General features: G+C 43.1%; 4 protein-coding genes across 5 annotated transcripts in view; 2 read left to right on the forward strand and 2 right to left on the reverse strand.

Moving 5' to 3' along the window:
* Window positions 1-1,453: 1,453 nt before the first annotated feature.
* On the reverse strand, window positions 1,454-4,092 carry LOC308369130 (uncharacterized protein). Of its 2 annotated transcripts, none has more exons than XM_080843473.1 (4): window positions 3,909-4,092; window positions 3,344-3,535; window positions 2,882-2,964; window positions 1,454-2,788 (listed from the first exon to the last, which is right to left on the reverse strand). In XM_080843473.1, the coding sequence occupies exons 1-4, from the start codon at window positions 4,015-4,017 to the stop codon at window positions 2,750-2,752; spliced, it is 423 nt and encodes a 140-aa protein (XP_080699599.1). In that variant the 5' UTR covers window positions 4,018-4,092; the 3' UTR covers window positions 1,454-2,749. The 2 variants fall into 2 exon arrangements, with proteins under 2 accessions (XP_080699599.1, XP_080699598.1); XM_080843472.1 differs by having other exon boundaries at window positions 3,813-4,092.
* A 569-nt stretch (window positions 4,093-4,661) lies between these two features.
* tomm5 (translocase of outer mitochondrial membrane 5 homolog (yeast)) lies at window positions 4,662-6,496 on the forward strand. The gene is made up of 2 exons (XM_080844092.1): window positions 4,662-4,851; window positions 6,080-6,496. The coding sequence occupies exons 1-2, from the start codon at window positions 4,731-4,733 to the stop codon at window positions 6,112-6,114; spliced, it is 156 nt and encodes a 51-aa protein (XP_080700218.1). The 5' UTR covers window positions 4,662-4,730; the 3' UTR covers window positions 6,115-6,496.
* A 6,705-nt stretch (window positions 6,497-13,201) lies between these two features.
* Window positions 13,202-16,869, reverse strand: grhpra (glyoxylate reductase/hydroxypyruvate reductase a). The gene is made up of 9 exons (XM_080843442.1): window positions 16,663-16,869; window positions 16,309-16,439; window positions 16,039-16,111; window positions 15,732-15,848; window positions 15,374-15,462; window positions 15,093-15,194; window positions 14,707-14,842; window positions 14,337-14,467; window positions 13,202-13,994 (listed from the first exon to the last, which is right to left on the reverse strand). Exons 1-9 carry the CDS (start codon window positions 16,746-16,748, stop codon window positions 13,873-13,875), a joined length of 987 nt encoding a protein of 328 aa, XP_080699568.1. The 5' UTR covers window positions 16,749-16,869; the 3' UTR covers window positions 13,202-13,872.
* Window positions 16,870-18,051: 1,182 nt separating this feature from the next.
* Window positions 18,052-27,500, forward strand: part of LOC308369579 (protein phosphatase Slingshot homolog) — a 14,510-nt gene continuing 5,061 nt past the window's right edge. The window contains exons 1-11 of the mRNA XM_080844076.1: window positions 18,052-18,102; window positions 18,807-18,941; window positions 21,023-21,060; window positions 21,567-21,750; window positions 23,139-23,254; window positions 23,622-23,690; window positions 24,487-24,552; window positions 25,208-25,390; window positions 25,966-26,059; window positions 26,413-26,541; window positions 26,944-26,990. Of these exons, the coding sequence (XP_080700202.1) occupies window positions 18,894-18,941; window positions 21,023-21,060; window positions 21,567-21,750; window positions 23,139-23,254; window positions 23,622-23,690; window positions 24,487-24,552; window positions 25,208-25,390; window positions 25,966-26,059; window positions 26,413-26,541; window positions 26,944-26,990 (974 nt within the window). The 5' untranslated portion in view covers window positions 18,052-18,102; window positions 18,807-18,893. The remainder of the gene's footprint in view (window positions 18,103-18,806; window positions 18,942-21,022; window positions 21,061-21,566; window positions 21,751-23,138; window positions 23,255-23,621; window positions 23,691-24,486; window positions 24,553-25,207; window positions 25,391-25,965; window positions 26,060-26,412; window positions 26,542-26,943; window positions 26,991-27,500) is intronic.

Here is a 27,500-nt window from a genome sequence, read left to right on the forward strand (position 1 = left end):
CTCTAAGCCAGGCACAGGGAGAGGAAGATGAAGAGCAGGGAGAGGAAGATGAAGAGCTCATTCTCCCAGTGCAGCATCCCCACTCCGTACCCGTCAGCAGCCGGGCCTAACCTCCGAAGCCGCCATTAATCAGGAGTCCACCTTTTAGGAGGAGCGCCCTGAATCCGCTTGGCAGCGGGGTGCTGATTTCACTTCCTGATAATCTGTGAGAGGAAGTCATTCCCGCACCCTCACAGGAGGCTAATAGGATGTCAGACATCCCCTGATGAGCCAGAGGTTAACACTCCATCAGTCCAGACGTGCAATCTGAGAATCATAAAATCAGTTCATTTCAGATATATTGGGTTGTTTCTTCAGTGTTCACCTCCACAGTCTGAAGCCCTACGAATGACTAACTAGCAAACATCAACCGTAGACATTAACAACAAGCGCTGACTCCATTTTGATCAGCAAAGAGCCCACATTTGCTTGGAGGCTTCTGATTGTTTTCTTATACACTGCTGCCCCCTGGTGCTTAGGATGATGAACTGGTCACAACAAGACAATGATTTGTGCACTTCATCTCTTTGGAAACATCAGTATTTTTTAAGCGGCTCAGAAGGCAATTGGTTAAAAAATGAAAGCACTAAAGATTTTCTAAATGTTTTTAAGTATCACCGGGACCGCAGCAGATTTCTAGGTAATGACTGAACAGATGGGTGTCCTTTAAAGAGTATTAAAGGAGCTCACTGCAGGTAGACCTGTTGCTTTTAAAAACTCATTAAACATAATTCAGCAGGTCTGTTCAGTTTTGTGCCAAATGGACTAAGATATCTCCGTAAAAGCCTGACATGACCCCCAAATTACTCTGATCAGAGCTTTGAAGTGTCCCTCTAGTTCAAATTAAAACAACATGAAAGTACGATGCAACCTCCTCACAGACGGTAAGACAAATGACAGCGGTGACAAACCGCTTTGTCAGTTCTGCTTAAGTAGTCTAAAATGTCTAAGCATCAGCATAATGGAACCAAATGACTCTGTAATAATGTCTGTCGGTGGGATCCGCGCTGAAGCATTAGATGAAAATGAGTTCATTAACTCTTGAAATTGTGTCTCAATTTGTGGTGTCTGAGTGATCACCATACAGGGGTCTCAGGGTTTATAAGACAACAATTCTGTGGCTAATTGAATCCAGTGCTTCCCATATGCCAATTAGTCATGTGAGTACTTCATAATAATGAATCTCTGTGTAATTAAGACAATTATACAAGCAAAGTTTTTTGCTGAAAGTTTACTGAAGGCTATTGGTACAAAACAGAGAACACTTTAATATACACAAAGGCACGACTACAAAATAATCACAATAATACAAATAACAATAACAAACTACAGAAAGTTATTGTGTTCTTTGAAACAGTCCAGTTTCTACAAATGCACAATCTACCCATAATGCAGGCGTTGCTGCCAGGGGTAATTCATTTATGTGTTATTTCAGTGCCCTTAAGACCATGACAACTGATTTTGACCTTTATTGACTGCACCCATTTGTACAAAGCACAACATCCTCAGGTTCTATAAAATAAAGACACAATAAAAAATGTTTAAAAAAACAATAACATCTAAACAGGTAGTTAGGGGGTGAAATGATGCCTGGGATTGCCTCAGGGTAGGATGGAGTGGTGCAGTCTGTATCGAATGCATTTAAGACACTGATATAAAGGGCATTCACAAAATATTGCAGTAGAAATTCTGTAATTTGATAAAATCCTTCAAAATAGCAAAGGATAGTTGGATTACGGTGTATTTTGACCAAAATGTATATTATTTATTTGGATTAATAATAACACGATTATATTAGAAAAACTACAAGTTTTGCATGAATCATGGCAAAAAAAGTAATATTTCAAAGCTCTCTTTAATGTCCTTGAGACAGGGCCTTAACTGTAACAAATAAGTCTTTAGAAGCTTAAGAGGGCTAGAGGTCCATTTTGGCTCTGATAAGAGAAAAGAGGATTGATTCCTCTCACCATCCATAGTTTTAACAGTAATGGGCTTCATCGTCCTAGTTTGCCTAAGGGTCATATGCCACATTTGCAGTATACTGTGTATACTTTATATTAACATGTACAATATTGCAAGACAAACTGGTTTCCAACTATCAGGCTAACAGGTGAAATGGTAAAAGGCTGTAAACATCTATTCATAGCAAATATGGATGGCTGCTGATATATGATAAAACATGTATGAATTATCAGTTGAAAAGGAGAAATGTGTACAACAGAGAGCTTTGTGTTGATAAGCATTAGAACGCCTGGATTTGATTTCAACATGGTAGCGCATCTAAAGAATTTGGTCTTTTACTTGGTCAAATTAAAGCTGCAAATCACCAAAATGCCTGATTATCTTAGTAATGTCTACCAAATTTGGTTGGCTTACTAGTAATTGGTCCTAAAATTTTAAGATACACCCCCATCTTGAAATGAACTCAGACTAATGTGGATGGTCTGTCTCCACCTACATATTTCGTGGTCTTCATTGTTTATGTTTGTAGGCACTTAGCTACAAATCTTTTACACATTCACAGCAGCAGCTGACCACAGAATAGAAACAGTTTTTCATGAACAACTTCACAGTATTAACATGCCTTCAACAATGTCTGTGCTCCTGCACTTTGGTATTACATCTATGAAAAAGGGGTTGGAAAAGTTACTAGTGACATTTTGTCTGATTCTGCTCCAAACATAGGATCCAGATGTTCCTCCTCGTCCTATCACAGGCAACCCAGAGAAGTGACTACATCCTGGAAGGCCTGCCAGGGGATAGGAGAGTTTGCACCGTGTTTATGCATGCTTGATTCTCAAGGTACTTACATCATATTACATCATTCACCTGTTATACTCACTTGCTGATCTGTGAAGAAGTAGGAGAGTGCAATGAATAGTTTCCTCTCCTGTTCACTGTATCTCCAGCAGTGAATAGCTTGACCTGACACAGAAATAATGTTTATCAGGAAAGATTTTGAAATAAAATGTTAGTTTTGCACCTAGATGTTAGACGTGAAGTACCTGTATACAGATATCTGTATATCCATACTGTTATCCTCTCTCCATTAAGTCGGTAAAGAGAGCGCCAAGTGCAGAGAGTGTCACAAGTGCTACAAGTATTATAATATACTGTGCAAAGGGCCAGAAACAGACTCATCCTATATGGGAAGATTATGCAGGCCTAAGCCACTCAGTTCTAGGTGTGTCTGTGGCCAGTGGCCTGTCAGCACTTCAGCTCGTCTCTGGAAATTAGTAATCACAATCTGTAAAGCTAACTTTTTGGATTAAAAAACATAACACTGCATATTCTTTACCAGTACCTTGAGCCTTCTGTTGAAATGCACCAGATACATCTCCAATGAAGAACAGACCTTGTTCAAAGCTTATCTGGTCATACTTGTCCATGTTTGTCAGAAGACTCCCGTTGACGGGAAGGTACAATGTGCTGCCATTCGGTTCCCAGCGTTCAGAGAAGAACACTCCTTTCTGTCCGCTGATATGGATAAAAGGTCCTGTAATGGGAAAAGGTATATGTATTTAAGCATCAAAGAAATTCTGAACAGTCATTTTACACCAAAAAGCTGTACACTAACAAGTTACAGGGACATTCATACACCTGCAGCATGCCTCAAGTTCACTTGATAAGTTATCGAAGATCTAGCCTTTCTATTTTCAATGTGAGAATCAGGACATCAGTCTGACGCACATGCTGTGTACCAAAAGGATTAAAGGGGTGAGAAACAACGCAGCTGTGATAGGTTGCCAAATGAGCAAAAATATCCAACTTACGGTTCTTTCTAGAGGGATCTGGAAAAAGAGAGTTTCTGAGTTCTGTATTTCCATTATGTACACCGTTATTTTCCTGCCCCACATCATCTCGCTTACGTTTATTAGATAAATACGTAGAAGAGGCATCACCCTGTCCATTTCTCCATTTCTGCTGGAGAAGTCCATTGAGGCTCTCGGAGGAGAAAAGCCCATTGGTGAGCTCCATTGCTTCAGTTACAACAACAAAATGGATTCAGAACAGATGAATATATTTCTAGATAGCTAAGCAAGAGCCCAGGCGATCGAATCTTAACAGAGAAACATCACTTAAGTCAAGTGCACCACTTAAGACGCTAGCTCGCAGACATGAACTATTGGATTTGAATTAAATCTAGCTAGCGTCTTTTGAGTGCAGGCGCCGGGAAATGCTGGAAATCTGACGCACATAGGAAAGCACTGATGGCAAATAAACCTTCATAAAGTTATAATGGTGCAGTCTGCAGAGTAAACCGTGCCTATTACATTGTCACATTAGTTATTGCGTCCACTGATTTCAACGGCACTGTGAAAGTTAACCTAAAGAGAGCGAAAATCAAAACATTTGTTCATGACAACGTAGAGCGCCTCTATATTGCCTGAATTATAAAAGCCGCAAACAGTGGCATTATTTTAAAAGTCAGCACAAATGCATGTTACGTATTACATGCATATTTCTAAAATGTTGCATTGCTAGGCTTGTTTGGTCCTAGACAGAAAGTATATTAGATAAACTGACTTAATCCACACTGGCAACTGCTAGTATGCCGTGACTGCCTTGAAGCTAGGAAAAAATAAAACGACACTCTATGACGTATTTCCGTTCAGGCTCACATGGTGGTGTAAAGTCACTGCAGGTTCTGCTAGCTAGGTCAAGGATAATTAATCTACACCTAGTCCAAGATGTTTAAACTTGAGGGTCTTGGTCCGAAAATGGACCCAGAGGAGATGAAAAAGAAAATGAGGGAGGATGTCATTGCGTCCGTGAGGAACTTTTTGCTATACGTCGCTCTTCTCAGAGTCAGTAAGTATCACCGATGACTGATTTTTTTGCAATTTAATTGGCTACCGGTGCTTCCTCCTCTTGTACTGGACGGGCTCATTGAAAGGTGTAGATTCGTCTGTATGGGTTTGGAACAGCATAGTTTCGTAAGTGGTAGAGGGAATACGAAGTGTTTTGACTAATGAAATGCTAAATTTCAGTTGAGCAGTAGGATTTAAATAGCTGCGGTGGCTGTCACTAGCTAATCAGCTAGCATATAGCTATACTAGTTAGCCTTGTAGGTGGGTCTCCCTCTGCAGGCAGCCATTGAGTTTGTTATGCGTTTAAAAAAATGATTATTGATGATGTAATGATTATCTCCATGTAATTTTAATTCCTCACCCAAACTAATAGTGTTAATGCACAAACACGCGTTCGTTCATAGTCAGACTATAAAGGACTGAAAGTTGTACGCGTAGAAAACACACCCACTGATTGTAGTAGAGTTCATCTGTATTGACACCATCTTTGCTTTTACTTCGGTCTGGATGGGTGCAGTGGGGCCCCTTGACTACATTTTAGACTATGGGGGATAGGGCTGTCCTTAGATTCAGTATAGTGCTGCTGCATCTTCCCTTTAACTTTATCAATCTGAGACATAGGGTATGTTTGTCTCAGGTTCTTACTGTTTTTCAGGTATGTTTGTAGGTAGCTAGTTTTCATATGGTCTGTAAATACATTTGATTGGATATGTTCATGTGACAGACAAAATAATTACACCTGTCTTTCCCAGCAGGTGCCCATTCTATTGACTATATAGGTCGGAAACCTGACAAAATTAAAGGAGCTCATTGACATGTAATATCATAACAACATGTGACCATCCAAAAAATGCCCAGAGACATGCTTCAGGAATCATACAATACTGTAACACTTGTAAGACTGAGGACTTATGTTATGATTATAACTCCTAGATTTTTGTGCAGTCTCATTTTTCATCTTGCTTCCTTCTTACAACTGACCTCCATTTATTTGACAAATATCATAACTTAATATACTACAAAACTAGTCTAACACCCATTGAAAGACACTTTAAATATGTCTCCCCTTCTCTCTGCCCACACTTGTCATAAATCAGGTAATCTAGATCAAGAATGATTGAACAAACATTGACTTGTCTTTATCAGTTTAGAGAACAGTGCAATCAAGTCTTGCATTCTTTACTGAGTGTAACCTTTTGTAATTGTTTATATTTGTTGTCTTTCTTCAGCGCCTTATGTTCTAAAGAAACTGGACAGCATATGAAGTGGTCCTTTTCCCCCATGTTTGGACTCAACTGAAGCCAGAATCACTTGCAAAACAACTGCTGTCAAGATCCTGCATACAAAAGATTTTCCGATTTTCCGGACCTTATTCATGGGACATCAAACCACCCTCTATCTGAACTAACTGTATGTGTGATGTGAATACTGTTGGTTATTTTGCCTTTTTTATTTAGTGTAAGCAACAGAATGTAATTTTATTTTGAAATGCTGTAATTACTCACAATGTTCACCAAACAGTTATTCACACCACTTCAATGAGCGATTTTGTTTCTGTAAGCTCAAAGAAAGAGAATGTCTTTATTGTGGCGGTGTTCGAAGATGGGTTGGTCTAGTGGCCAGAGCAATAAACTTGTGAAACACAAGGATAGCACTGGGTTTTGACTCTTACCAGCAGCTGTCTTCAGTTAGAAGTATTTCATGATCAAGAAGATAAGATGTAGCCTGTGGGGTCTGTCCTATGAGCTTATCTCAAATAAATGCATAAAAATGCTGTATTTTAGAGTTAGACAGTTAACATGCAATTTCACCTGATTACTAGCTTGCTTTTCCTCCTCACAGTGAGGCTTCAGTGGCATAACTAGACATGCCATTATTTATTTATTTATTAATTTCATATTAAACTCTACAAAAAAAGCAAATCCTAGTTGGAGACCAGGTGATGAAGTGAGGGTAATGTTAGGACATGATCGTTTCACCACATGGATTGGTCATATGTATCCACTGTGAAATGCATTTGGAATACAATACAGCATGATGGTTATATTCATACATGAACCAAAAATAGTGAAACGGCAACTATGGCTGAGGTTAACAGAGATACAACCTCCGTAAATGGTGCTCACAATGAAAATAATGACCTGAGCCTCCAGACTCCAGTACACATGATGGCGATATTTCACTAGAAACATCTCACGGTAAAGTGCTTTAGTATTTTCGTCCCCTTGGACTCCTACCTCTGATAGGCCGTAACACTAACTATGTTCGATGTATGTTTGCCTATTTGTATAAACTTGCACAAGCTTTTAGGACATATTCTGCAGGTAACATTGTGGCAAGTTGATGGCGTTGATTGACTAACTTTAGTCATCCTAGCTTGTAAACATTTGCTAAGGGAAGAAAGCTTACAGTAACTTTACCTTAACTCAGCTTTCAGCGTGCGCAAGCAGTATGGGAAAAGAAGCATTGATGTGAGTTGCCCGCTTGTGTTGTTACTCGCAAGAAAAGGATTATTTACGATTGAAATAGCGAAGCCAGCTAGCTATATACGTTCTATTAGGTAACAGTCGACATCCTCTAGTCTCAAACTAGCTAACTATAGCTACATTAATGTACAATTTGGCTAACTATTGTCAGATAACGTAGCTAGCTAGCTAAATTAATGTTCGCTATCGATGTTACACCTCTAGTTCCACATCCTCCAGCCCTTAGACCTAAATTGTACTTATATGTCACCTTTTACACCGAGTTTATTGTCGTTGTGATGATAGTCTGCGTTGAAAGCTAGCTAGTTTGCCCAATTACAACGATTATTTCCCCAATGATTAGTTGGCTTTTTCATAGCTACCCTTGTGCTGCCTAGCAACAAGTGGAATGGTTGAGCAACCGGTAGGACCAACCTAATGTTTACATTAGCAACTGAACAGAGCTAAAGAGAATTAGCATCCAAAGTTTTGCTAACATCAAAGATTGTTTCGATGAATATAGAAGATACAGAAATGGATGCTTTTGACGTGGACTTAAGTTCAGACATAGACGAAGAGTCTGAAATTGATAGACCGAGATCAAATACTGTTGCACTTCCTGGCATGAAGTCAACTTTTCGGTCTGCGGTTGTGACAGAGGAAGATCTACAGAAACTGGAATTAGCTAGAAATGACGAAAGTACATGGCGACAAACACGATGGGCTGTGAAGTGTTTAACAGATTGGCTGGAACAACAAGAAATTAAAGTGAACTTTGCAACTGTTTCAAAGGACGAGCTGAATCTGATATTGCGACAGTTTTATGGCTCTATTCGCAACTCAAAAGGTGAATCCTACCGCATTAGCAGCTATCTGGGACTGCGCGCAGGACTCAACAGGTATCTCAATGAACCTCCACTGAACCGTTCGTGGTGTATAATGAAAGACTCCGACTTCAAATCTGCGAATAATGTATTTTTTGGACTCATTAAAACAATGAGACGGGACGGTAAAGACAAGATAAGTCACCCTACGTCAGTCTCACCCTCAGATTTGAAAATAATTAGGGAATCTCATGCATGTAAAACCAGCCACCCAAGAGGCCTCCTAAATAAAGTGTGGTTTGACATTCAACTTCATTTCGGACGCTTGGGTAGAGATGGCAATAGAACCCTAACGAAAGACTCGCTTGTATTTAAAAGAGACGAAATTGGGAGAAAATACTGCACACTGACATTCAGCGATGTAACGAAAAACCACAAAGACACAGCGGAAAAGGATTGTGAGAATAATCGGGGGCGTATGTTTGCCAGGCCAGGAGACCAACTGTGTCCAGTTGCATCACTAGAGAAATACCTCCGCAAGATGCCACCCGATGCACCAGCCTTTTATTTACACCCCAAAAAGACTGCCTCTGAAAAAGACCCAGTATGGTACGTCACAAGTCCCCTTGGGGTCAATCACCTTGCCTCAATGCTTCCACGGATATGCAGAGAGGCTGGAACTGAACAGATATACACCAACTATTGTTTGCGAGGAACAAAAGTTCACCGCCCGCCTGATGTTGCTCATGAATCACGAGAGATCATCTCTGACAATGGACACAGGTAAGTCATAGAAATGTAATAAATCAGGATAAAGGATACCTTTTTCATTGTCATATTGATGAATGTTTGACAGGAACTGTCAACAAAATGTTTAATTAGCACCAAAACAATACAATTGTCTCAAGGCAACTTGTTCCATAGCCTTTTTTGTAGACCTAATTCTTTTTGCTGTTTTGATAAAGCTATTTTAAATTTGTGCCTTAATGGCATTGCCAACATTACAATATCTAAAACCTACCACCTGAGCAATCATGTGAATTACTGACTTCAGACTTTATTTAAACTACTGGAAACCCCTTCCCATGATGTTCCAATCATCTTAGACATGCCTATGGTTGCGATTCAACTAATCCCCGTGAATTTCGCATGTTGTTGCAATTTTAACCATTCACCGCAACTTTCCCGCCAATTTGACCAATCATCGTCGTCTCCCACAACCCCCTCCTTTCCGCCTGGTTGTTGGAGAGCTGCAGCAGACATGTTTGAGTCCAATTCCTCACATTTGCCCACCAACATAACAGTAAAAGATCGCGAAAAGAAGTACCCTGGCATTCTACACGAAAGCGGAGGGAAACTTTTTTGCACCGCATGTAACATTGTGGTCGACCATAGGAGGAAATCGTCTATTGATAAGCACTTTGCCACCGCAAAACATAGAAAGAGAACGGCAGAAAGGCAGGCAGGATGTCAGACGACGGCGAGACAGATCACACTGACACAGGCTGTTGCATCCAGGTAGATTGCGAGCGCTGAAACAATCGTATTTCGCTTATCTACCCAACTAAATTAAATCGTTTTGAAGCGTTCAAACAAACATAAATGTATTAACAGTTAACACCTTTTGAATTTTGATTCAGTGTCTATAGGCTTAAGTTATTTTTACTGTTACTGAAGGTGTGTTGTGTTTCGAGTGAAGGACTGCACTTTATACATAATGGATACAAAAAAGAATACTTGATTTTGCATTGCTTAGGTGTCCTCAGAATACATTATGCTTAATTTTGCTGTGAGGTTCTTTGCACTTTAACTCAAAAGTTATTTTGTGAGAGTTATTACTGTGATTTTTTTTTTTCATCATGTGAAGGCTGATTCATAACATTTTATTCAGTCTTACTGGTCCTTTTGTAATACCAACAAGTACACTTCGTTGTGGATAAGTCTATTTTGCTATATTTCTGTAGTCCTAGTAATCTTTTGTTTGGCATGTTGGTAAGGTTATTTAGATGACCTTTTCTCAGTGGTTTTGTTCACTAATTTATGCTTGTTCATCAATGACTTATTCTTCAACAAATGACTCAATTATAATTACAAAGAGGGAAATTAGCAACTTTGTATCGCAACTTTCACTTGCCCCCGCAATTACATTGCTACAAACTCCTAAAAAAGACTGCAACATTCATGGCAATTTTTTGGGAAAAGCTCCGGCATAGGCCGCAACACTCTCAAAAAAGGCCTGCGAATCCTGGGGGGACTGACTGGTTGGGTCAAGCACAGCATTTACTAGTCTTGGCTTGCTATTCTTCCATACCCACTACTATGAATACAATCTGGACGTCCCAAATGTACAATAACCAATATCACCATTCCACACTGTGCACTTGACAAAGTGCTTTACAGAGAGAAAAGTTGTCGGTTATTATTGCAAAGTTTGCTACATCCATTTTAGCATTGGAATTCAATTCATGCCTCCTTGTCTTTTCTACCATACAGGTTCATGGAGTTTCCTGGTCACTTCCAGAAGATTTTTCAGGAGCTGAATAACCAGCGCACTCAAAATCGTTTGTGTGATTGCATCATTGCCGTGGGAAACCAGTACTTCAGCGCGCACCGCTCAGTACTGGCAGCTTGTAGTTCCCACTTCCGCTCTCTATTCTGTAACTCGGACACTTGTGATGTCCAACAGTTTGTTGTAGGCCCTGATGGAAACATGAGACTCCTACAGCTAGATTCAGAGGTTGTGACCCCTGAGGCCTTCTCGACCCTGCTGGATATGATGTACTCTTCCAAGCTCCAGCTGGACATGTCCCAAATCACTGACTTGCTGCTGGCGGCGTCACACCTGCACCTTAATGCAGTGGTCAAAGTCTGCAAAGAAAAGCTCTCTTCAAACCCCTTGCACACATCACTCTCTGGAGGTCACACTGCCACATCGCACCCTAGCCATCAGGAGGAGGAGGCAGCCAACAACAGCAGTGAGGACGAGCTGTGGGAGCCGACTCAGGAGAGCAAACCGCGGCAGGGCCACAAACGGCGTCGCCTCAAGACTCCTGCAAACACACGGCGGAAGTTTAGTGGTGGCACTCAAACTGTCAAGTCTGTGGCAGTGGCCTCTGCTGGATCTCCTGTGCCGGCTCTGAGCCCAGAGGTGTACGAGTACGAGTATGAGATGTCACCGTCGCCTCAGGCAGACAGCCATGATCTTCAGGCAGGGGTGCAGAATGCTGGGGAAACCAATGGATTAATTCTTAAAGATGAAGATGAGGAGACACCGATCATAAAGGTGAAACATGAAAGCGTCATCTCTTCACCAACAAGATCGGATACAGCAGAGTCCACAGTCCAGACAGACATGGAGGAAGAGTTTATGAATGAGGCAGCTTCTGATGGAGAGCTCAACACTACAGGCTGTAGTGAGGAGCGTCACCCTACCGGCCAGCCACCTGACAAATTACTCCGTAGCAACAGTAACATCATCTGTGAGACAAGAGGGACCGTGAATGAACCCAGCGGAACTCAAGGCTTGGGTGCTAACCAAATCCAGGGCTTAACTTGGCCCACTACTCCCAAAGTCATGAAGGTGGTTGGGATTTCCAGGTTTGCTGCTGGTTCTAACTCGCTTACTGTGGAAAAAGAGGTCAACGGGACCACACAGAGCACTGAGGTGGCAGCATCAACCTCCACCACCTCGGTGAAGCGCGCCTCAGCGGGGGCAGGGGATGCGGTCATCTTGCAGTTTGCAAAGGCAGGGCCGGGGAGTGTTTTAAAGGCTGTAGGGCATAGCGCTGCTCTCCAAAGACCACACACTACTTTGCAGGCCCCTGTCGTGAAGCCCCTCAGACGGACTACCAGGGTAGCTAAGCCAAAGCCACCGGGCTTCCGCACCATTGCCCCAAAATCGTCCCCTCCTGAGAAATAGTGTATTCTATGAATTGTTACTTGTGGCGCACAAATCATTTTGCATTGCCTGAACTCCAAGGTTCCTGGGTGTGAAGGCCATGGTGGAGCGCATTTGGGTTCTGATGTTAAGCTAGATACTACAATGAAATAAGACAGGCATACGCAAAGATGATATCCCTGGCTGATATGTGTTTTTGCCTTGCGTTTAATAGGGTGTACAGCTAGGTCATGTACCCGCCATGAATACTAAACAAAGACCAGTCACCAAGATAGTTAGGGAGAGTAGACTTTGGTCTCACATAAGCTAGAGTAGAGACTGTTTTGCTGCATTGATTGTCACGTCATCTTGCCACGCACATGAGCCCTTCAATGGTGATGAGCCAGACCGTGGCACTCCCTGCCCATCTGACCAAGGACTTTACTCCCTCCTCAGCTCCACCAGTTACTACAGTGGGCATTACAAGTGATGTTGGCTTAGTGGATCAATAATAAGGTTAAGTGATAGCTGGAAGTTTGCTCATATCAGGAACCATTGGTGATAAAGCCTCACCCTCCTCCTCCCAGATTGGAACCTCCGTCCCTAGTTTGACAGTAGTAGGCAGGAGAGGTTGTGCCTCTGACCGCTAAATGGTGCACATGACTGACCACTCAACGAAGAAGATACTGAGATGAGGGGCATCTATTCGCTAACATGACACCGTATCACATTATTCAGTGGGATTTGACACTACAGAGGCAGTTGATGGCTCCCCATCACAGAAATGGAGTGGTGTGAATGTTGTGGTTTGTACATTCCATCTGACACGTGTGTTTTAAGGTTACATGTTGCGTTTTTAAAGTTACTTTAGAGGTTATGTGGAAGTGCATGTTCTGCCTGTTTTGCCTTAAAGATAATCTTAGTGATAAGATAAATGAGTTTAAAATTATTTTCACAAACCTGTTCTGCTGTAAGTTCTCTGTGGTGCCTACAAACACTGGGTGCCTAAACACACCTGGTTTCTCGCAAGTGTTTTTACATGTATGCCTTTCTTCACACAAGTGTACATTACATGTATGCCTTTCTTCACACAAGTGTACATTACATGTATGCCTTTCAAGGATAAATTAGTTTCAGAATTCAACATAAATTGAAGGACCGTACACATTTATCTAAATCAACAAGGAGGGGGAATCTAATTTATTTTCTCTCCTGACGAAGAAGAACCGAAGCAGTAATGTTGACAACACAACTGACTTCTCAGCATATTAAGTTTACATTTTTGTAATTCTGCTGTACAATGAAACTGAAAGAGGTCATAATAAAAAAAACATCTTTTTAAATGCTTTTATTTAAGCTCTACATGCAAAAAGGAGTGAACACCGGCACAAGGAGTGCTATGAATGCTGCTGCCATATTAGTAATCAAGTTCTTCCAGCAATAATTGAAACTCAGTTGTTCACTGTGAGTGGCTCTAATGCACATGCTCCCATCAGCAGGAACACAATCACATGTAAGGAAGTGCTTCGTAAGAGATGTCTTATATAGTCCTTCAACAATTTAAGAAATCACCACAACTTGCACTACGTGCAACTACAGTACACTATACTATTGAGGCACATACGCCCCACAAGATCCATCATTATTTAGATTCATAATATTGGCTATGTGAAACATTGCTTGCTTTAGTCATTAGTGTTTAATATATTAGTTCAATATTTCGGTAAAAATAAAATTACTATCTTTCTAAAAGACATGTTCTAAACAGACCTTAGCATCCAGGTCCTACGGGCCTTAGCAAAGAGTTGGCACTGCTTTGAATGGCTAGTACCCTGATGAAGGGAAAGGACCAGGCACTAGATCTTCAGTTCGGTGGGCATGGCGGCACCTGTGAGCCCTGCCAGTAGGTTGTTGGCAGTCAGTTCTGCCATGATGCCACGAGTGGAGTAAGTGGCACTCCCAATGTGAGGCAGGACCACTGGTGGAAGCAAGAGGAGAGGGGGTATATAAATATTAATGTTGAAGCATGTGTGTATTATCATGTAGGTGGGAACAAGAGGAGAGGGGTTATATAAATATAAATGCTGAAGTGCGTGTGTATTATGTAGATCTATGATAACAAAGGGGAGAGGTTTCGAAAAAAGAAAGCACTTTTGAGAGGTAACAATAATAGGTGAAATTGAATGGGGAAAAAATCATCCAAAGAGCCCTTGATCATACAATGGTGGTGAAAATAACAGAATGAGGCTATTGATATCAATGCCGATTTAAAGTACTAGGTTCAACGTAATGTAGTGTGGACTTTTTGAGGGTCTCTTACCACAGTTGTTAAGGGTCAGTAAGGGGTGATCAGTGGGTAACGGCTCAGGGGTGGTGACATCCAGACCAGCTGCAGCAATCTGCCCAGTGGAGAGCGCCTCATGAAGGTCCTCCTGATTCACCACTGCACCTCTAGGGGGCGCAAAAACCACACACAGACAGTCTTATGTGGAATGTACCATACCACTGTGATAAACATCCAAGGGAATGGAAGTCATAAGTAAAGTTAGTTCTTAACTGCAATGGAAATGATACACCTGCCTTTTATGCATTATAATCAAGGACCTCACCTTTAAAAACCTGTACAAACTAGCTCACAAAACCAAGACCAAATCAGTGATGCGGCTACGCTATCTGAGTTTTCCTGTTACCTGCTGGTGTTGATGAAGACTGCAGTGTTCTTCATCTTACTGAAAAAGGCTTTGTTACACATGCTTTGCGTGTCCGGAGTAAGGGCACAAGAGACGACGATGAAATCACTCTCAGACACGAGTGTGTCCAAAGGCACTGACAAAGGACAAGGGAGAAACAAACTGTTACTACAGTGTGTTCACATACTACACATTATGTGCACATACATGCAAATTACAGCATCATCGTCATCCTCTGACAATCTGACATGGCTTCCTGTATCCATGAACTGCTTTCTCTCCTTTGTGTTCTCATTATATGCCCCTCTAATAAGTCTCTCCTGGTACCCTTGTCGGGCATGCAGTCTTATCATACGTGATTTTCCCAGCTGAGTTATTTGCCTTACCAAATTCCCCCTCCACCTCTTTCGCCCCTGGCTTGGTCCCTCTGCCAGTGTACAGCAGCCTCTTCACCCCAAAGGGCATCAGACGTCTGGCAATGGCCAGGCCTACACAACAAGCCACACAGCTGCTGTCAAACTATGGGATGAGTCAGCCTGACACACAAATCCAACAGGCTTCTCCAAAGTAGTCAAAATGGTATTTTAAATCTGATGAAGTACAATAACAAATCATTATCATGTTCAATACAATAAAAACATTCACAGAATGGTAGTTGTGACTCTACCTATGCGCCCTAGTCCAATGACGCCCACTGTTGAGCCAGATAGACCGTATCCACACAGCCACAGGGGTTTCCACGTGCTCCAGCCTCCACTGGAGTAGGAAGTGACACGGGGTCAGAGGTTAGAGGTTAGAGCAGTGACTAGCCACATTATGCATATCTGAACCTATATCCTTTTTCAAATACTCTACAGAGATAACAGAACAAACCTACACTTAAATAACTTAAAGCGCTGCAGTGAAAACCTTAGGACCATCAAGGGACATGCATGCCACTGCTTCAGTTAAGAGACAGGAGAAAAGATTTACAGCCCTGTTGGCTCTGTGATGGGATGCTTTAGATACATACAAAAGATGCTGACCTTTTGACCTCCGCAACGCCCTCTGGCAAACGGCGGGCAGTAGCCAGGAGCAGAGCAACGGTGAGCTCTGCTGTGGCATCAGTTAGAACATCTGGAGTGTAGCCAATTCGTATCCCACTGAGACAGATGAGTTCCCGTTACATTGTTAGTTTTTATCATCCAGCTATTCATAGCTATGTTTAATAGTTCATTTCTGATGGAATCAATATGATATTACACAACTAATTGCTTTAGTCAAACTGATCATCTAAAGTCGATCCGCTGAAGATTCATAGCCAATGAAATGTAGGTATTTAACGTCACACACCGTTTCTTGATCTCGTCCATAGACAGATGATCAAATCCCACTGACATGGTGCTGATCACCTTCAAGTTGGGGCCTGAAAGACACGACCGCATCATTATGATGTTGACCTATCCATTTTAGACCATTACATTTTATATACCACAGTGTTAATTTATATGTATTAGACATAGGCCAACTCTGGTTAGACTGTGTTAATCGGATAAATCAAATTATGAATTATGATCATCTCAACTGTAAATTTAAGAAAAGAATCCGCTACAACAACCCTACCCGCAGCGTCAAGAACCTCAGCATCGATCCGGTCAGAGAGTAGACAAACGAGGCCGTGTGCACCGGACACGCTCTTCAGAAGTTCAGCGCGTGGCACTGGCTCGTCAGAGTCCCACACGGACAGGTTACAGCTGGGTGCCATGGCGACAGGAGAAAGATGAGACTCAAAGTTATGTAGGCACGTAAGAAATGTGTTGCTAGGAGGAAAAACTATGGAGTAACGCTATCAGGCCATGCAACCATTTAATATTTTTAGTGAAACTTTCCACATAACTGTCGACGAGCAGCAAGTATTATGCTATCGTATTGACGATATGCATAGGCTGGAAGAGAAAGAAAAACAAACTTGCATACATTCCAGCTTGTTTAAGTATTTTCATCCCTTCCTGTGGAATACGCCTGGTCACGAACACTTTCATGAGCTGCTGTGCCCCCTGCATTCTGCAAAAACCTCAATGACAGCCCAATACGTGAAAATGACACTGGTCAGTTGAACTCTCAGCTGAAAATGTCCAAAACTAACAGAAAAGAGCCGCACGTTTGACAGAGGTCGCTGTTCGAATGACGGGTCGGGTTCTCTACCGGCGCATTGAAGTGACGTCAGAGGTTCGCTCACGAGCAGAAGTGCATCTGTATTGACATCTGGAGGGGGGGTACTAAGTAAAAGTTTCATGTGTCCATGGCATCTAGTGGACCCATCTTGAAAAAGATCCCACAGAAACTATGCAATAGCATGTCAGCTGCCACAGTTTCTGAAATGGTTCAGTTTGCTCATTCTTAAACTTCAAGGAATTCCTATCCATATCCAGGAGATATCCCCTGTGTATAAGGATATGTATGGTGTTAAAGGAGGTAACAACAGTTTAAGATGATTGCATTTTGAAAATATAATCTCAGTACTCTCATGACGAAAACTGAGCTTGCAGTATTTTATACAGCTGCCTACTGCCTACTACTAGAGTCTACTGATGACTGTAAAAAGTATGATTTAGGGTCAGTGGGCAACACTTATTGCTATTGTGCTTTATTCCATCCAACTTCCGGTAAAATAGACCTAAATTATGTACCTCCCCTAAGCATCTTTGTTAAATTATCCCATTAAATTGCCCCATTCAGATGCCAAATGAACCTAAATGGTCTGTATGGGATACCAGTGCATAAGTATCCTTGTAAATAAATAAATATAAATAAATAAGTAAATAAATAAATAAATAAATAACACTATTAGAATATTGCACTTCTCATGGCCTGCTGATGAAGCTGTAGTAGGTGATGTTTTCTGCATGTGTACAGAGGTGTTATAATAAATAATATACTCTATAAATATGTGAATACCCAAAAAAGGAATCTATTGATTCAAATAAAACATTCACAATGTGTGCAAATGAGAAGGCCTATCTTATCCACAAATCTGTGCTGTGTAAGCTGGCCTATAGTTGGTATTGTGGTTATTGGAGTAAAGGTTAGTCAGCCATTTGATTTTCAACAGTCTGAATCAAGGACTGAGCTCTGCATCTGTCAACACAGGAGGATTTCTTGGATTGGCATTTATTTCCCTTTAATAAATAAGAAGTCCATTTATGGACATGTTTACATTTCTCGGCCGAAACGATTTCTTCCTGGTTCCACCGCACACTCCCCTTTAATTGGATCTTAGCCCTGCAGAAGTTGGACGGGTGAAACAGTTACCTTACCTGGCTAACTTAGCTTCATTGCTGGTCCACTTAACATTTTGGAAGACGAAGCAAACGTTGGAAAAGAAGGAAAGCCACACGACTTGACCGTTGAAAAAAGGTAAGCTAGAATATGGGGAAATGTCCATCTCTCGACTCTCTCTTTCTGCACTCCACCCCCCTTCTCTCTCTTGAGGAACTAGCATGTCAGCTACCAAGTGATCTTGGACTAAAATGCCTTGCTAATGTGAATGAGGTGTACCCGCATACCAGCTGTCGTACACTTCTTTATACGCCCCTGGAATTTCAACAAGTGCACATGATTTTATGCACTAGAGTCCGGTATTATGTTGCTGTGAAGAAGTAAGCGAAGACATACATGGGAATTTAACACCAGCCCAGATCAGCTGTTCCAGTCACGCATCTCCGGGTTGCTTAGATGGTGATTTGCTGGGGTTTTTTAAACTTATGATTACAATTATGCATCTGTCTTTCCCAGTCAAATACATTTGGTACATAAACATTACGGTTGATTTAGGGATGAGGAGTTGGGATCTGTATGGGCAGTAGCCCATGGGAAAAATGTCAGGCATGTTGCAGCGGGCGAGTTAACTCGCCTTAACTGGACTTGTATTGTTCCGACATTCAATACCTTAAATTCCTTTTAGGAGTCAACGTGCTTGGTGTATTTAAATGCATTTGGCTTAAGCTATGACCTATGTATGTTTTTGCCTCAATACAAAACGTGTTAACGTTTCTGTTTAGTTAAGGAGTCGAATTTTCTGTAGCGTGATCTGTGTGGTCATCGTTTGTGTTCCCCTTCAGTTGCATTCCCCCTCGCGTTCGGCGTGCCTTTTACGTATGAGCGCGAACGTGATTACCCGTGTGTAGTTCAACCCAACCGGTTGTGGAATGGCGCTTCTGACGCTTCACAGGTCTCCGACTGTCTGCACTACTCAGGTAAGTTGGCACTTTTCTCAACTTCATTATTATAAGGAACCCAACCCCACTATTTTGCTCTTATGGACACAAATGTAGAATAGTTGGTCTGTTTATCTCTGGCCTTTCTACTTCAACACTCACAATACAATGAGAAGAAAACATTAACAGATGACTAAACCATTAACTTGCTTCAGGCAGCTACAGTGATAGGTTAGTGTTTGTAGTTGTAATGTTTTTGGTAATAACACAAGCCTTTTTTCAACATCAGCTCTCTTGACACACTCTCGTTCTGTGTGTGCTTCTATGTTTGGTGCATTACAAACTTCATTACTTCATTGGTATGTCTGCATTTTGCCAAAACGTCAGGGGACTATCAATCCTTTAGTCTCTCTCTCTCTCTCTCTCTCTCCGTCTCCTCCACCCTCTCTCTTTCTTTCTCTCTCTCTCCCTCTCTCTGTCTCCTCCACCCCCTCTCTTTCTTTCTTTCTTTCTTTCTTTCTCTCTCTCTCTATCCTCCACCCTCTCTCTTTCTTTCTCTTACTCTCTCTCTCTCTCTCTCTGTCTTCTCCACCCCCCCCCCCCCTCTCTCTCTGTCTCCTCCACCCTCTCTCTTTCTTTTGCTCTCTCCCTCTCTCCTCTTCCAAAAGAAGCAACAGTGTCTGCAGGCCCTTTTGTCCAAATGAGGCACTGAACCAAGTAAATAAGTGCCGTAGTTCAGCTCAGCCAGATGCCTCTGGGCTCTGTGTATTCAGTTCAGCCAGAGAGCTGCGTATCAAGCCAGGCTAATGTTTTTTATGGAACCCTTTTGAGAATGCAGCTACTCTGGTTTTAACAGTGAACAAGAGTGGGACTAACGCCTCTTTCTCCGTGCCTGTGTTACAAACCCTAATCACTCTTCTCCTCTTTTCCCCCTTCCATCTCTCTTCACCCCGTCTCCTCTGTCCGTGTCTGTCTGGGCATGTCAGTTGCATAACAGGTAATGTTACTGTCTCCAGTTTCATTCTCTCCAACCACTGATACCGACGCTCACTCCCCCATCCCCACCCCTCCTTTCTTCCCTTCTCCCTCATTCTTTCCCTTCTCCCTCGTTCTTTCCTTTCTCCCTCGTTCTTTCCTATCTTCTTTCAGTAGCGCTTCCTCCCTCGTGTCCTTATCTCACTTACTGCACATTTAAGGCCGTGAATGTTTTCCCCTAAGAACACAGACCTCTTTTCTTTTTGTCACATCTCTATCTGTTCATCTGTCTCCATTCCTCTCCTCTCTCTCTCTCTCTCTCTCTCGCTATTGTAAAATTCCACTGCAGTTGACATAACAAGCACGTTTGCTGTGCCAAGAGTGATCATTGCTGACGGAGCCCCTACCTCTCCTCGTACACTGAGGAGCTTTAGCTGTCATGGATGGCCAAAGCCATTAGGTTGTGTGCTGTAATTGAATCTCAGAGGCACAGAATAGAGGATGCAGTGGTTTGCCCATTATGGATGAGTCTCTCTGGAGCTGATGGGATGGAGGAGTTCAGCTGAGTCCCACGAGGTTTAATTGTCACAGGCCAAGGGCTGGTCAATACCATAGCAGATGAATGCAGTGCCTAAAGGCCTGCTGTCACACTGGGTTATTACTGTCTCAACATCGTCCTGTTCCCTTACTCAAGTCAGCTAATCACTAATGATTCAAAGGTGACTCATGAATACTTAGGGTCCAATTATATCCTTTTGGACTCAGTGAGGTTAAGTAGAAGTAGTTTGGTGTTTGCTTAATGTTAAAATGCATTTTTAAGATTATTTATGGTTCAGTAATCCATCTGTAAATCATACTGACAGATTAGATATTTTGACCAAGATTTCAGTCAGGGAAGTGGCATTTCTGGTTGTCTGTTTGGTCCAAATGATCCCATACATTTTGGGTAATGAAAACACCAGCTTTTCTCCCCAGATTTGGTGCAGTTGGGCTTCGCTGACGTTCGATGTTTTTTTACCGTCACATAAAGAAATACATGAAATCAAATAAGGAAAAAGCCTGTTTATTTGCTAGGTTCACCATGTTGGACACACTCTGACTCTACTGTGTTGTGCTAACCTTTCATTTGCTATGGTTTCTCCCAGGATGAAAACATACCCAGGAGAGGGAGACTTCAAAAACGGTGCGTTTGTGTGTCTCAGTTCTCGCGTTTCATCCCGGCTTGGCCGGTTTTTCATTCAATACTGTATGCACAGTAGATAGCTTCATGCCCTCCCCACCTAAGCCGCTATGACAGCAGTGAGAAGCCTGAGTGGGTGTGTGTGTGTACATGGCCGGCTTCACACAGAACATAGAGACTGGCTTTGGATCTTCTGTGCGATATTATTTCTGAACGCCAATCACACACTGTTCACAGTAACACACTTTAATCCACAGAAATCAGGTACTAACATACGAAAGTATCAGGGACTTGCAACATCTGCAAACTGTTTATAGCTTATCATCTGCGTACAGAAGTTGTGCCCCCTGCCTTTGAAAAGGAATGACAAGTTCATGATCAGAGTTAAGATGAAAGGTTATAAAAGAACAAAATGCAGGTCCACAAACCTCAAAATACAGTTTTGCTAATGCTGCTTTGACATATTCTTTCTGTGAGGTTAATTAATGAGATTCTGGTTGTCATTTCAGAGAAAGCTTTGCTCTGGTCAAAGGGGCCGTTCTATTACTCGAGGAAGAGCAGGAGAGGGAGGATGAGAACCCATCGACCCCTCCACAAGGGAGCCCCAAATTAGAGAGCAAGGCTTTGGACACCCAGCACATGCACCTCCAGGCCATTCTGTCCCTGCTGCGCCCAGAGGACACAGTCAAACTGGTGAGGCTGTGTGTGTGTGCCTGCGTGTGTGTGTGTGTGTGTGTGTGTGTGTGTGTGTGTGTGTGTGCCTGCGTGTGTTTGTGTGTGTGTGTTTCAGTGTGTGTGTGTGTGTGTGTGTGTGTAAGATTCAATGTGATGAAGTCTGTGCAGTGCCAGGGAGTCAGTGCCATAGGGCAAGTGTAAGCATCTGACAAACCAAACCGACAGTCAGTCTGTTGTTGGGGAGTGCGAGGTCCAGAACTTTGCCCACAGCCTTTGTGTCCTGCTTCACTGACTGGTGATTATGCACATTGGGCATGTTGCATCAGTTCAGAAGCTTTTGGTAAGAAAGAGATCCCTGATTGGCTCCTACAACCAGCACAAACCACTGCCATTGGTTACTATTTGTTTAAAGCATTGGTATCCTGGAAGGAAGAGTTATTCCGTCTCACGCATGTGTGTAATGTTTGTTTATGTTGATATGTGTTATCAGTGTTAGTTGATGTGTCTTTGTGGTTTGCACAACTTTAATTTGAATGTAAATGAATAAATAAATTAAGGAATGAATGAATGAATGAATGAATGAATGAATTAATTGAGTATGAGGTATGTAGTGGCCTGTGCGTCTGACTTTTCCCTAGTTGGTTTGGTGTGTATCCTGTGGCCTAAGGCTATGAGGTATAATTTATATGCCCCCATCATGTGCTACCATTCTACAGCATTTTACCATTCCTAAAGTATTAGTGTCTTATAAGTAACCTTCCACAGGCCGGCACAGCGTATGCTGGTTGTTCTGTTCAGTAAAACACTGATTTTATGTAATTGTCATCACATGGTAGACTTCCTTATTCATCCAGTCAGAGGCTGTGCAATGTGAATCGGTGTTTGTGCTTGTGCAAAGCATAGTGTTAGCATAGCTGAGCGCTAAGCTACATCAGGTCACTCTGTAAGTGTTGTTCACTGACTGTAACATGGCTAATAGTTAGGTATGTTTCTCTTAGCTTATAATTTCCTCTGACCTGAGGGTACTGTTAACACAGTCGTCATGGCAACCCCCTATTTAAAGTTTTGACGTGCAGGGACGTTGGAGCACAAAGGTAGTTGAGCTCACCTCTTCCTCACCTTCCCCTGAAGATTCCCACCCACCTCCATTTTAGTTCTCTTGTTTTGCTCTCTCCACACCACCCCGTCTCTCTCCCACTCCTCCTCTCTCTCTCTCTCTCTCTCTGTCCTTCTCTCTCTCTCTCTGTCCTTCTTTTTGACTCTCTCTTTCTCACTATCTCATCTATTCTCCTCCATCTCTGCCTCCTCTATCCCCCCCCTCTCTCTCTCTCTCTCTCCATCTCCCCTTCTTGCTCTCTCTCTTTCTCACTATCTCTCCTGCTCTCCTCTGTCTCCCCCTCTCTCAGGCGGTGCAGTTGGAGTCGGTGAGTCAGGTCAGAGTGAGGTACCTGCTTGTTGTCTCCACCCTCAGCAACAAAATGGAGAGCCTCCTGCTGGGCATGGACCTGCCAGACATGCAGAGGTTCATGGAGCATTCTTCACTTCCACACTAAACACCTGTGTCTACAGACATGCAGAGTCTTGTAAAGCATTTATAAGCTAATAATGAAACTTTATATAAAGAACTACAAACTGGACGGTGCATAACACAGTGGATATATGTAGGTTGTTGTCATTGGTGGGGGGAAAAACGCCCACATTTGTGCTTTCTGTACCACTGATGGGAACATGTGAAGTCAGTGTCCTCTCAGATCTCCACACTTGAAGCCTTTTCAGATTTCAGCCCAACGTGTCCAATTATTGGTATCTACTATACTACTTATATTAAAACCCTGATTATCTGTGTTGCAGAATTGTGTTTGATGGTGCTGTCTATTTCTCCTTTGCAGTGACCAGTGTACCATTGGCCTGGTTTTGCCTGTATGGAGTGATACCCAAGTGTTTTTGGATGGAGATGGGTAAGAAAGACTGATAAATCCCTCTGTGATGCATCAAAGACAGGAACTAGATTGGGTTGACTAAACTAGTGTGTTAAAGAGCAAAAGCAAAAAAAAAGAGGAAGCTTATTTCTCAGTTTTGAAGAGTCAGTGATGGTGATGACTTTATCAGAAGCTCACTCATGCCAGGCAGACTGCATCAGGCTCTCTGGGGTATCCTAGACATGCCAGGCAGACTGCATCAGGCTCTATGGGGTATCCTAGACATGCCAGACAGACTGCATCAGGCTCTCTGGGGTATCCTAGACATGCCAGGCAGACTGCATCAGGCTCTCTGGGGTATCCTAGACATGCCAGGCAGACTGCATCAGGCTCTATGGGGTGACATGCAAGGCATTCCTCACTGGCAAGCACATGGCTGCTTAGTAGGGAGAGTCATGTTCAACACAAATAGATAAGATATCACACACAATGTTTTGGGCATTTCCTCAAAACGCATAGTACTTTGCCTGTTTGATCTGTCTTACAAATTGTGTGTGTGTGTGTGTGTGTGTGTGTGTGTGTGTGTGTGTGTGTGTGTGTGTGTGTGTGTGTGAGATGACATGCTGATGCACTCACTTTTAATACAATTGGTCACTCACACAGACCACACGTGGCCACAAACCACCGATATCATCTAATTCCTCCCCTCTGTGCCCTCTCTCTCTCTCTCTATCTCTCCATCTGTCTCCCTCTATTTCTCTCTCTCTCTCTCTCTCTCTCTCTCTCTCTCTCTCTCTCTCTCTCTTCTCTTTCTCTCTCTCACTTTCTCCCTTAGTGGTTTTAGTGTGACAACAGCCGAGGTGACAAGGACATTTAAACCGGTGTCCCTGCAGACCATGTGGCAAGTTCTACTATGACTGCATGTCCCTTTTAGAGGAACTGTAGTTTCTGCAGCTCTCCTGCCTGCCTTGCTTCCTTGTTGCATGTTAACGTGCCTGACGGATGCACAGAAAGTGGGTGTGTGCTGTTGAGTGAGATTATAAAAGTGTCGAGGGTCAAGAGATGTGAAAACAAACGCCTGCTCTCCACCCTCCCGGCTCCACCCGCCTCCATGTTTCTCATGCTTGACGTTCTGGGTCTGAATGCCGATGATTTGTAGAGTGGCTTTATGAAGGGCGTCTAAAATGGGCTGTCCAAATCAACTGTTACTATAAGCCTGGGAAATAGTGGTGTGTGCATATATGTGTGTGTATGCACTCTTGTGTGTATGCATGTTTGAATGCACACTGTGTGTGTGTGTGTGTGTGCGTGTGTGTGTGTGTGCGTGTGTGCGTGCGTGCGTGCGTGCGTGCGTGCGTGCGTGCGTGCGTGCGTGCGTGCGTGCGTGCGTGCGTGTGTCAGTCTGTCTGTTTCTATTTGTGTGTTCACATACATGTGCTTGTATGTATGTATGCATGTGTGTGCATTTCTGTGATTACATGCTCATGCTTGTGTGTGTGTGTGTGTGTGTGCGTGCGTGTGTGCGTGTGTGTGTGTGTGTGTGTGTGTGATCACAGGTCAGTGCTCCAGGCGCTGCATGGCTGCTGTGAGCGCGCCGTGAAGGGAGCGGTCATCCCCAGCTGTGGCCTGGAGTGGGCCCAGCACTACTACAGCCACGTGGAGTCGGACCAGCCCTGCCTCAACGAGTGGGACGTCATGACCGGACTGGAGTCCGTCAGAAAGGACGCCATGGGTCAAAGGTCAGTTTGCAGCCCACCGTGCTGTCTTTGTCTTGTTGCTAAGGGCCGTTAACACCGTCAAGGACAACTATAACAACAACTGTAACTATAACAACTGTAACTATAACAACAAGTGTAACTATACCAACAACCATGACTATAACAACATGAGAGTCCACACTGACCTCTCAGAAATATCACTCATATTTTAATGTCATGTTGGTTTCTGATTGGCTGTCAGTGTTTCTGTTGTTCACACAATTGCTCTGGAAGTGGTGCCCAAAGCTATCGTTCTTCTTATCTTTATTGTTATAGTGTGTGGTGTAGGCATTGCCATTCTCCTGAGATTTAAAAAATATATATATAGTTTTTAGAGTTGTTGTTGTTGTTGGCAGTGTGGACAGGCCTTCACCCATCTTGTTTCAGCTTTGGCTCCCTTCTCCTGCTGTTTTGATCATTCGAGGCTTGTTGTTATGGTGGAGACGGTACCTTAGCTCTCCCCTGTTGGCTGTCTGTGTGTGTGTGTCCTGTCCAGTTCGTCTCCTTCCACACCAGTTGTCCCTAATCCTGTTTCTCTCCTTCACTTCACTGTGCAGCTCTTTGGAGAGGGAGTCAATAGAGAGGAGGATCAAAGCCCACCTCAGAGAGATCATGAGGACGGAAGACCTGGAGAAAATTACCTCCAAACAAGTAAGACGCAAGGGCTGGTGTGTGTGTGTGTGTGTGTATGTGTGTGTGTGTGTGTGTGTGTGTGTGTGTGTGTGTGTGTGTGTGTGTGTGTGTGTGTGTGTGTGTGTGTGTGTGTGTGTGTGTGTGGGGGGTTGAAGTAGAAGGAGAGGATGAGGCCGGTGCACAGCAAAGGGGAAAACAGCACAATGAGTCCTTCACACATACTTGCATCAAATACCATTATTAGGAGACAGACATAAGAGCATGACTCTTAATCCATATCAGGCTCAGTGTGTGCGTGTGTGCGTGTGCGTGTGCGTGTGCGTGTGCGTGTGCGTGTGCGTGTGTGTGTGTGTGTGTGTGGTGGTCCATAGGTCCGAACAACTCTGGAATCCAAAATGGACATGGAGATGAAGGACTACAAAGAGTTCATTGATAATGAGATGATGGTTACCATGGCGCAGATGGACAAACCCTCCAAAATACTGGACTACCTTTATTTGGTGAGGAATACACTCTCTGTCTCTCACACACCGACCATACCACATCATATCACACACACCCAACACACACACTCACACAATCACAGATAGACCACCAAACCACACACCACACCACAACACACACACACACACACACACAAACAGACCACATCACACCACATCACACATCACACATCACACATCACACATCACACATCACACATCACACATCACACATCACACATCACACATCACACATCACACATCACACTCACACTCACACTCACACTCACACTCACACTCACACTCACACACCAACATCACACACACATTCCACCTTCATTTTAGAGGAGTGGGGAGCTGATGCTGCTCTTGCTCACGGCGCTCTGTGAAGTTTTTAAGTGAAAGCTCTTCTATTCTCAGGGCTCGGAGTGGAACGCTGCCAACTTTGAAGAGCTGCAGAAAAACAAGTAAGACTCAAGAGGACGCCCTTGTTTGTTTCACTCTTCACCAACAGCGATGTCTTAGATGGAGTTTAAGAATAGGAGACCGCAGGAGCCACCCGTGCTGATTACCTCCAAGCCTTCCACTCTACACTGATGGCTCTGTAGCAATAACAGGGTTAGATTAACTCCACTCAACACTGAAGGCTCTGTCTGTAGCAATGCCAGAGTATAGATTAACTCCACTCAACACTGATGGCTCTGTAGCAATAACAGGGTTAGATTAACTCCACTCAACACTGAAGGCTCTGTAGCAATAACAGGGTTAGATTAACTCCACTCAACACTGATGGCTCTGTAGCAATGCCAGGGTTAGATTAACTCCACTCTACACTGATGGCTCTGTATCAATAACAGGGTTAGATTAACTCCACTCAACACTGATGGCTCTGTAGCAATGCCAGGGTTAGATTAACTCCACTCAACCCTGAAGGTACCAATGCCAGGGTTAGATTAACTCCGCTCTACACCAATGCC

The sequence above is a fragment of the Sprattus sprattus genome (genome assembly GCF_963457725.1).
Source record: "Sprattus sprattus genome assembly, chromosome: 8".
In the NCBI taxonomy this organism is placed as follows: Eukaryota; Metazoa; Chordata; class Actinopteri; order Clupeiformes; family Clupeidae; genus Sprattus; species Sprattus sprattus.

Coding starts and splice junctions, on each gene's coding strand:
- grhpra (XM_080843442.1), bottom strand. CDS start 16,748: ATGCAGGGGGCACAGCAGCTCATGAAAGTGTTCGTGACCAGGCGTATT. Junction 15,463..15,731: donor GGCGTTGCGGAGGTCAAAAG/GTCAGCATCTTT, acceptor TTCCTACTCCAG/TGGAGGCTGGAGCACGTGGA. Junction 14,843..15,092: donor AGAGGTGGAGGGGGAATTTG/GTAAGGCAAATA, acceptor GTCCTTTGTCAG/TGCCTTTGGACACACTCGTG.
- tomm5 (XM_080844092.1), top strand. CDS start 4,731: ATGTTTAAACTTGAGGGTCTTGGTCCGAAAATGGACCCAGAGGAGATG. Junction 4,852..6,079: donor CGTCGCTCTTCTCAGAGTCA/GTAAGTATCACC, acceptor GTCTTTCTTCAG/CGCCTTATGTTCTAAAGAAA.
- LOC308369130 (XM_080843472.1), bottom strand. CDS start 4,017: ATGGAGCTCACCAATGGGCTTTTCTCCTCCGAGAGCCTCAATGGACTT. Junction 3,536..3,812: donor AGATCCCTCTAGAAAGAACC/GTAAGTTGGATA, acceptor TTCCCATTACAG/GACCTTTTATCCATATCAGC. Junction 2,965..3,343: donor ATTTCAACAGAAGGCTCAAG/GTACTGGTAAAG, acceptor TTTCTGTGTCAG/GTCAAGCTATTCACTGCTGG.